General features: G+C 49.0%; 1 protein-coding gene across 1 annotated transcript in view; it reads right to left on the reverse strand.

The window, feature by feature from the left end:
* Nucleotides 1-3,553: 3,553 nt before the first annotated feature.
* Nucleotides 3,554-10,516, reverse strand: part of Orai1 (ORAI calcium release-activated calcium modulator 1) — a 14,983-nt gene continuing 8,020 nt past the window's right edge. Inside the window, exon 2 of the mRNA XM_005344430.2 lies at nucleotides 3,554-5,087. Coding sequence (XP_005344487.1) covers nucleotides 4,491-5,087 — 597 coding nt within the window. The 3' untranslated portion in view covers nucleotides 3,554-4,490. The remainder of the gene's footprint in view (nucleotides 5,088-10,516) is intronic.

Below are 10,516 nucleotides of genomic sequence, written 5' to 3' on the forward strand. Positions count from 1 at the left end.
ACAACCATCTGTAATGAGGTCTGGTGCCCTCTTCTGGCCTTCAGGCATACACGCAGAAAGAATATTGTATACATAATAAATAAATAAATATTTAAAAAACAAAAAAAAAGAATTTGTAAAAAAAAAAAAAAGAAATCTGCCGGGGCTGGTGGGATGGTTCAGTGGTTAAGAGCACTGACTGTTCCTCCAGAGGACCTGGGTTCAATTCCCAGCACCCACCTGGCAGTTCTCAGCTGTCTAGCTCCAGTTCAAGAGAATCTGACATCATTATACCAATGCGCATGAAATAAAGTTAAATAAAGTTTAAAAAAAAAAGAAAGAAATCTGCCTAGCTGGGCGGTGGTGGCGCATGCTTTAATCCCAGCACTCCGGAGGCAGAGGCAGGCAGATCTCTATGAGTTCGAGGCCAGCCTGGTCTACAAGAGCTAGTTCCAGGACAGGCTCCAAAGCTACAGAGAAACCCTGTCTCGAAAAACTAAAAAGAAAAAAGAAAAAAAAATCTGCCTGACTCTGCCTCACAAGTGCTGGGATTAAAAGCATGTACCACCAATGCCTGGTTTAAGAACAACTTATTACTGTTGAATTTGGAAGCAAGTGAATAATCTACCATATCCAAAATGAAGCAGAGAGACTGTGTTTTTATTTAATCATCTACTTTGGTGCTGGGATAGAACATAAAGCCTGGTGTAGGCTGAGCCAATGCTCTACCACTGAGCTACACCTCAGCTCCGAGACGGGGCTCGTAAGGAGTATTTACTCCAGGTGCCTGGGTACTTGTTAGAAACAGATTCCAGAGACCTACCCAGACCAGAGGCCAAACCTGAATCAGCTCATGGTGGATGGCGATGTTCGGGGATCTACATTCTACAAGTCAGCTGGGTGATTCTGGATCCAAACATTCAGGAAACAAAACATTAGACTTCAGAGTCATTGTCCAGGAGTAATTCCAGCAGGATCCTGGGTCTCTAGAGAAGCAGGAAGGTGATTTAAGTGATAGCCAGGCTTCTCTGGGGAGCAGAGGTAGCACTTGGGACCCTCCCCAGTCATACCTAGCATCTCTCAAGGATGGTCCTTGTGCAGTGATGCCGATTTGCAGGATGGTTGCGAAGTGATGGGAGCAGGACAAATATTAGGCCCCTAAGCTACTTTATAGGGCCTGGGGATACAGCTCAGTGGTAGGATGCCTGCTTGTTATGCACGATGCCCTTCATTTGATTCTCAGCACCATTAGAAGGCAAACAAAACCACATTATATATTGGAGCTTCCAGGCAGACACATCTCAAACTCAGGGCCTGTGGGAGTCAGGTACGTAATGTCTTTAAATTTACGTTTATTGTGACCGTGTCTGCAAGTTCCATACTGCCTGTGTGGAGGTCAGGGGACAACCGGTGAGAACTGTCTCTCCCCTCCTGCCGTGCAGGTTCTGGGATATGAACTCAGGTGACCAAACTCTGGGACAGCTCCTTTATCTGCTGAGCCATTGGATAGCCCAAGGGAAGTAATACTAGGTGGCCCAGTGTGAACCACAGAGAGTGGTGTAGCCCTGCAAGGCAGGCCCAGGGCCCCTGCACCTTCCCTGTCTTCAGGCAATGCCAGACCCTGCCTGGGTAAGATTCTTTCAAGGCCCTGAGCTCTGAGGCACCTTCCGGGTTTGAGTTCTGGCAAGTTATTGTGATAGATGCTTAATCTTCACTGTCAACTTGACTGGATTAGGAAAAGCCCAGGGGATTAATAAAGCACCTTGGGGACTGTGCGAGCATTTCCAAAGACGATTAGCTCACAAGGTCTCTGACCTAATCAATGGCAGGGAGTCATAGCTCTCTGGCCAGCAAGCACGACAGCATTATTGGGAGGTGGTGAAGGATGGGAGGTGGCGCTTGACGGGAAGGCCACTGGATGTGAATCCCCGGGGACTAAATCTCTCTGTGGTCACTTCCTAGGCCCCCTTGTTTGAGTCTTGGCTGCCATGACACAAACTAATGTCTCTGTTGTACCCTCTTCATCAACACGGACTGACGTGTCCGAGACCCTTAGCTGACATCAGGCCTCTGAGTCGCCTTTTTTTGTCCCTCCCTGGTCACATGATGCAAAGGCCAGCTACATTAGCCTCCTTGAGCATCAACTTTGTTTCCTGCAGTGAAGATTAACGGGTCCAATGAGCAGCACGCAGTACTTACAACACCCCCACACATAACGGCTACAACTATCAAGAAGCTAAACTAACACGGCATTCTGTAAAACTACAGCTCTGGGCACTTGAAAAAAAAGTTAAAATCTGGGCTGGACAGATGGCTCAGTGATAAAAGCACCAGCTGCTCTCACAGAAGACCCATGTTTTGTCCCCAGCACCTACATGGTGGCTCACAACTGAAGTTCAGGTCTCAGGTGATGTGGTCCCCTCTTCTGCCCACCAAAGGCACCAGGCATGCATGTGGTACACATACATACTTACATGCAAGCACACACACATGAACATTAAAAAAATTTTTGTTTTGTTTTGCTTTTTGAGACAGGTTTCTCTGTGTAGCTTTGGAGCCTGTCCTGGGATGTCGCTCAGTCTCTAGAGAGCCTGTTTAGCATTCAGGAGGCTCTGGGTTTGTCTGTTCCCAGCTCTGCAAGCCACCTGGTACGGTGGTATACCTGTCATCCCAGAACATGGGAGACAGAGGAGAATCAGCTGTTCAAGGTAATTCTCCATTACATAGCAAGTTCGTGGCAAGCCTGAGCTACATGAAGCCATCTTAATAAAACCCCCAAAGGTCCGGTCTGGAAAAGGCAGAAGCCAGGCAATGTCTAAGGTGGACATTAAGCAACAACTCTAGTATACATGGGGTGGAGAAATGGACTGCTGTAAAGGGTGGTCCTAAAGTAGGGAACAGAACTTGAATATCAGGAAGTGACTGCAGCGAACCCAAAATCCAATCTCCTGTATCTGGACCGAGGATTTAGACAAAGCAGAACACTTGCCTAACATAGAAGAAGCCCTAGGTTTGACCGCATCCTGTTAAGTGGATGTGTGGTGCACAAAACTGTTAATTCCAGTACCTGGACAATGGATGTTCCTGAAAGACCACAAGTTCAAGGCCAGCCTTGGCCACTTAAAATCATGTTCTCAAGTTTTGTTCATTTTGTTTTTTTAATTTGATCAATGAGTTGTGGCTATGTAAAGAAATAGCTTTGTTTTTAGGTCATATTTAAGCTAATAAGAATAGCTGTGTATCTATGTAAGCATGCGTCATATGTATGCTGGTGCCCAGTGAGGCCAGAAAAGGGGGTCAGATCCCCTGAAGCTGAAGTTACAGGCAGTTGTGAGCTGTCCTCTGTGGGTGCTGGAAAACTGAACTTTGGTTTTCTGGAAGAGCAGCAATACTTTTAACTACTGAGCCATCTCTCTGGCCTTGAGTCTTTTATTTTTTGTTGTTTTTTTAAGACAGTTTTTCTGTCTGGCCCTGGCTGCCCTGGAACTTGCTCTGTAGACCAAGCTGGCCTCAAACTTAAGAGATTCCTTTGCCTCTTCCTCCAGAGCGCTGGGATTAAAGGCATGCATCACCACCACCCAGGACTCTTAAAATTCTTCAATGTGTGTGTTTTTTGCCTTGCCTGCATGCCTATGAACACATGTGTGCCTAGTCCCCATCAAGGCCAGAAGAGGCTGTTGTATCAATCTCCTGTTACGGAAGTTACAGATGGTTGTGAGTTACAACACGGATATCAGGCATCAAACCTGGATCTTCTGGAAGCGCAGTCAAGTGCTGTTAAGATCCGCCTGCCTCTGCCTCCCAAGTGCTGGGAGTAAAGGTGTGTGTTGTCACCACCACCCCCAAAGGCGTCTTTTACCCAAGCAAAGTTACATGTCTTGGAGTATAGCTCAGTGGAAGAGTGCCGGGTCAAGTCCTGAGTTCCATGCCCAGCAACACAACTGTTGTAGAGGTTGGTGGTCCGAGGCCGAGGCTTTGGCCCCATGAAGCTAGTGTTCTGTCCCTGAGCCCCTTTCCTCAATTTTCAAAAAGATCAATTGACTAGGGCATTCTATCACACAGTCTAGACCCAAGAAACGCAGACAAGAGGTGTCCCTTGTGTGTATATTTTATGTGACACGCCCACGAGCACGCGCGTGCACACACACACAAACACGCACACACACACATTCACACGAACTGGGAAGGAGGCTGAGAAGGAGGACAGGAAGCATCCGGGTGGCACTGGTACGGGGGAGGAAAATTGGACAAAGAGCATCTGTCCCACACCACCCCCACATCCTACCAGGAGGGGGACCCAGAGCTGCAAGAACAGTGAGTGCTTATTCTCACAGAAGAAAGTCTCAAAGTGCAGTGATTTTTTTTTAAAAGCCTCTTCCCTCCACACTCTGCTGTGGTGAAGCCCAGCCGCCTGCAGAGGCTGTCCTCTAGATCCGGCCAGGACAAGGTCATGGGAAGGGCGTTAAGGCGAAAGCTCGGAAGTTCCCCAGGACCAGTGGGAAGGCAAAGACTCAGGCGTAATGGGTGCCAGGTGTTAAAGAATGGTCCCCTCTGTGGTCCAGCTGGTCCTGCAAGCGGGCAAACTCTGCCAGCTCGTTGAGCTCCTGGAACTGCCGGTCTGTCTTATGGCTGACCAGTGAGCGGTAGAAGTGAACGGCAAAGACGATGAAAACCAGGCCACAGGGGACCATGATGGCAGTGGAGGCAATGGCTGCCGCCTCACCCGGGGTGATGCCACTGCTGTTGGCGACAGCTGCTGACTCGGGAGGGGGCTTGGTCGGGCTTGGTTGGCCTGAATGTCTCTTGAGGGGTAAGAATTTGACCCAGCAGAGCAGCACGACCTCAGCCAGAAAGAGCAGCGTCCCGATGACAGTGGAGAAGGCCCAGGCCAGCTCGATGTGGCGGTGCATGCGCTCGTGTGGCGACTCTTTGACCGAGTTGAGGTTGTGGACGTTGCTCACAGCCTCAATGTTGGGGAGGATGCAGGTACTGATCATGAGTGCGAACAGATGCACAGCCACCAGCACCGTGGTACAGGCACTGAAGACAATGAGCAACCCTGGGGGATAGTCATGGTCTGTATCCAGCTGGACTTCTACCATCGCCACCTAGGGAGGGGAACAGGGAAGTGAGCAGCAGGCCAAATCCTAGTTCCCTCCCCACCAACCTGTCCCTTGGACTCTCAGATTCCGTTTCTGGGAATGATAAAGCCCTACCCACTCCAAGTAGAGAAGTAGCAAAAATTTAATCCATTAGCTGTGTGTCCTTAGGAAGTCAGTGTCTCTGAGCCTTACCATATAGAAAATAGAGCTATTTTAACAATTAAGAGAGTTCCTGGTGTACAAGAAACATCTTCCAAATGGGAACGCTGCTGTTGTCAGTGTTGACCAGAGTCAGGGAAGATTACAGTAAAGTATATTATGCATTCTGTAATTTTTTTGTTGTGTTTTTTCAACACAGAGTCTCTCTGTAGACCAGGCTGACCTCAAACTCAGAGATCCATTTGTCTCTGCCTTGGGGTGTATGTGGGGGGGAACACAGTTTTTTCCTTCTGTCATGGATCCTGGAAATCAAACAAAGCTTGATAATCTTGGTAGCTGGTACTTTTATCTGCTTCACTATCTCTCCAGATCAAGAAAACTTTAAAATACCTTAAAAATAAAATAAGCCAGGGCTGGAGAGATGATTCATCAATTAAGAGCAGTGGCTGCTCTTAGCGAGGACCTAGGTTTGATTTCCAACACCCACATGACAGCTCACAACTTTCTATAACTCCAGTTCTAGAGGATCTGACACCTTCACACCAATGCATATAAAATAAATTTAAAAAAAAATCACATGGGGCTGGAGAGATGGCTCAGAGGTTAAGAGCATTGCCTGCTCTTCCAAAGGTCCTGAGTTCAATTCCCAGCAACCACATGGTGGCTCACACCCATCTGTAATGAGGTCTGGTGCCCTCTTCTGGCCTGCAGAGATACACACAGAATAATGTATACATAATAAAAAAATAAATATTAAAAAAATTCACAGGATGGTGGTGACACACACCTTTAATCACAACACTCAGGAGGCAGAGGCAGGTGGATCTCTGTGAGGTCCAGGCCAGCTTGGTCTGCAGAGCCAGTTCCAGGGCAGCCAAGGCTACACAGAGTACCCTTTTCTTGAAAACAAACAAACAAACAAAAACAAAACCTAAAAAACCCCAACAACTACCGTCCACTACTTCATCTGGCCCCACACTGTCATATTAAAACAGGACTCTATTTCAATGTCCTGCTCGGGGACAAGGAACAGGTTGGAAGGTAGAGAAGTGAAGGCCTTCTCACGTCACATCTAGGTCCGTTCTGAGAACAGAGTGCACAGGCCAACAAGGAACCAAGAGCAGCTTCTCAGAACAGACAGACAACCCTGCGCCTGTTCTTGTCTGGCTCAGCAGCCAGCGAGCCCCACGGCCATGTCCTTTAGCCCAAGGGCTCACACACCAGCTCCCCAAGTTCCTGGAGACTTGAGGATTTGGGGTTACCAGGGTCATACTCTGGGCCTGCCACCTGCTCTTTACACCTGGGTCTTATCAGATTTGGGTGACTGGGTGCATTGCCAGGGTCTGCCCATGTGGGCCGGAGGGTCAAGGGCAGCAAAGAGACAGGGGAAAGGAAGGCTGGGGAATGTTAACTCGGTAGAGTGCCTGCTTCCCATGCACGCAGTCCCGTTAATCCCCAACACGGCTATACTACAGACTAAGCGTGGTGGTTCATGCCTTGATTCTCAGCACTGGGAAAGTACAGGCAAGGCCAGAAGCTCAAGGTCATCCCTGGCTACACAGCAACTTCAAGAACACCCTGAGCTACACGAGACCCTGTCTTTAATGAGAAAATAAAGCAAAATGATGGTAAATGCAGGTGGTGTGGACAAACCTTTAAAACCTGAGGGGCACAGTAAAAATAGGTTTTATTAGTACTCAGTTTAACCCCTTCATTCCTATCCCAGTCTACCTGAAATGCTGCAGTTCTCACCCTCCTGCTGGAGAGACAGGCTCAGCTCCAGAGAAGCAGGTCACCGGTGGACCTGGCTCAAGTCAGAGCCATTCAAAGTTCCCCTCTAAAGCTTCTGTCCAGACCCAAGCATCTTTGTAAGATAGAAGGGGTGAGACCAAGATCAGAGCAAAGAGATAGGCCAGAGTCTGAGGAAAGGAGCAGATGCTGCAAACAGCCAGAACACTTCAACAGGATGTAAAGGTTTTGCCTAAGAATTGCCACAACTAGCAAGGATAAGGATGCTCCAGCCTGAGAATTTATAAAACGGTTCAAGTTCATGTAAATTTGGGGCACTGCCATGAGGCATTTGACCGTTGTTTAAGATTCCCTGGTGGCCTAATGCCAACCCTGAGAATTATTCTGAGCCCATGCGGGCAAGGGAGCTGGGCAACTCAGTACATGCGGGTGAGGAGCATGGAAGAGCTCAAGGCAAGGTACATCTTGAGGCTCTGACCCAGTCTCTACCCCTACCTGGAGGAGCCTGGTACCCTCAGCAGCCGTACCTCCAGCCACCTCCCCACCCCCACACTTCCTCTTCCTGTTTTGGCCTGCTGTTCCGGATACTGAAACCTGAGAAAGGACAGGCAGGAGAGGCTGGAGGAGCCGCCACAGATCCACTGGCTCCTGCCGGCTGGGGTGGAGGGAATGTGCAGAGCTGCCCTGTGGGGCTGGTGCTGGGGGTGTTTATGGTCAGTTTGTGTACTTTCCTGCATCCCAGCAACCTTCCCGTGGCATCCTGCCCCCCTCTGTGGAGTGTCTAGCACACAGACCCACAACACAAGGCTGACCGTGAAACCTGTGTTGCAGCTCACAAAGCTGGGGACCCTGGACAAGTAAGCGGTTAAGGCTTCAGTACTCCAGGATTTACTTCCGTAAGATGGAGGCCTGCTTGTGACAGGGACGAAACGCCACAGTGAGCACAAAATGCCCTTTAAACATTGCTTGACCTAAGATAAACTTTAGAGAGCATCAATGATTCTTACTAGTTACCAGCAAGAGCAAGCTAGTCTAGTGCGGTGAGGCCCTGGGTTCCATGCGCAGTGCAGACAGACAGACAGACACACATTCACTACTCATTTTCCAACAAGGAAAGTGAGGCTCAGAGAAATGAGATCAATGCAGAAAGGCAGCTATGCTGTGCTAGGGTAGGGAAGGGGGACGCAGGGCCACTGAGGTTAAATGAGGTTTTTATGTGTAAATGTTTAGCACAGAATCGGCCAAAGGAGAAGCTCAATAAATCTTAGTTAAAAAGAAAAACAAAGAGCTAGAAGTGGAAGAGAAAAAGGGTGGATTCCCCGGGCCTGCACGCTATTCCTCACTGGGGGCCTGGTATATTTCTTTCAGAGACAGCGCGAGCTCCCAGTGTGGGTAGCAGAGAAGTGTACTCCACCCAAGACCTGGTCAACTGACCATCCCTGCACGACAGCGTCACCAGGGTCATAAAACCTGACCGAGGCACACATGGTCTAGGGCACAAAAGTCAGTGTTCTCACAGCCTTGGGCTGAGGGAAGGCTGAAGTCCCCATGGAAGAGGAAGGGCCTGCTGCTCCAGAAGGAACCTGGTCACCCTCATCTACCATTCCTGGAAGTCCAGCCACACAGGCTGGCAGGATGCACACTTGCCACGTGTAGGACCAAGTTCAATGGCACAGGGCTACATACAAGAAGTATTTCTGAATGAGGAGTAAGGGGGGGCTGGCATAAATCATGAACCCTGTGAAAACTGTTCACAGGCATAAGTCCTCTTCTGAAAGGATTCCCACGAGGAGTATGTCCTGCAGGGTCGGGGGAATAAGTCAGGGGAGGCCTGGCAGGATCTGGCAGCTGACATCTGGGGGCCCCAGCAGCGTCCAAGGAGATCACATCAGATCAGATTGCATGCAGCTTCACAAGGTAAATATAGCATAGCAGGGAACAGGGCTGTTAACCCAAAATAAACAGCTCCTAGTCAGCCAGGGGCCTTCACAAACCCGGCCATACAGGGTCTAACCGACAGAACGGCGACCATGGTCCCCAGCTCCCACCAGTCGACAGACCCTCACCGGAGAAACTGGGGATCCTAGCGCTGAAGCACGGGCTAACGATGACTGATCCTGGGGAGGGCAAGGACCGGCTGACCCGGACAGCCATGTGCCCCCTTCCACCTGAATACCACCTCTTACCTTCCTGTTGGGCTCCATGGAGACCCTGCGCACCTGGCCACTCTGGTACTTTGGAGAGAGCCCCCCGCCCCCCCCCTTGCCTTGCCCAACCCCTCTGCCCATGGTGGGCAACATGGCTTTCTTTTCCCTAGTTCTCCCGGTTCATCCTACGGATAGCTGTAGCCTTTGGGAGACCTCCGGACCCAGGCACATGAGCTTCACCAAGTTGCCTGCCTTTGCCAACTCCATTCCAAATGCAAGCCATCGATTGAGAGATCTGAATCCACTCCCGTGGTTTATAAACTCTCTTGACCACAGCAGCCCAGCACTCTAATAAATATTTCTAAAAATAGATATGCACTCTTTTATGAAACAGAAACAAAAGTTTCACTAAAAACCACTTACTCTTGAAGCCTGTCAATGCAATCCATTCTTACAAGCTCGGGCTCACTACTCCACCCTCCTCCCCCAGAATTCCAGAGATATCTCCTCCCATTCTGAAGGAGAGACAATACTGTGGAAATCAAATACTGTTCCACAGCTACTGGGCAAACCCTCCTAAAAGCCTGGCATTCAATCTTCCTTAACCCAAGGGCAGGAACAGAAGGGCCAGCACAGGAAACCAGGGTCAAAGGGGTGGTGGTGTGTGCTGGACCCCCTAGCTGGCTAAAAAAAAAACAAAAACAAAAACAAAAAAAAACGGAGAAAGCCGGGAAGTGGTGGCGCACACCTTTAATCCCAGTACTCGGGAGGCAGAGGCAGGAGGATCTCTGTGAGTTCGAGGCCAGCCTGGTCTACAAAGCAAGTGCCAGGACAGGATCCAAAACTACAGAAACCTTGTTTCTAAAAATGAACCCCCCCCAATCTACTGATCTTGGTGTCCATGCTCATTTTTATTTATTTATTGGTTTTGTTTTGACTAGGGTTTTCTCTATCATGTAGATCTTCATGTCCTATAACCTGCTGTGTAATTAGGTTGGCCTCGAATTCACAGACACCTGAGTAAAGGTGTCATTCTGCAAATTCAGCACAATGGTGTCTGTCCGTTCCCCTGTCTTCCCCCCGCCACTTTTATTTTTGACACAGGGCCTCACTTGGTAGTTCAGACTGGCAATCCTCCTGTCTCATCCTGTCTCTCTCTTCACATTTTTTTTGTTTGTTTTTAAGATTTATTATTTTATGTGAGGATTTTACCTGAACTTACGTTAGGCACCTGAGCTCAGAGGTCAGAAGAGGGTGGTGGATGGCTGTGAGCAACCATTTGGGTGTTAGGACTCAAAGCCAGGTCCCCTGAAAGCGCCACATGTTTTTTTTTTTTAATATTTATTTATTTATTATGTATACAATGTTCTGTCTGTGTGT

The sequence above is a fragment of the Microtus ochrogaster genome, chromosome 2 (assembly GCF_000317375.1).
Source record: "Microtus ochrogaster isolate Prairie Vole_2 chromosome 2, MicOch1.0, whole genome shotgun sequence".
Taxonomy (NCBI): domain Eukaryota; kingdom Metazoa; phylum Chordata; class Mammalia; order Rodentia; family Cricetidae; genus Microtus; species Microtus ochrogaster.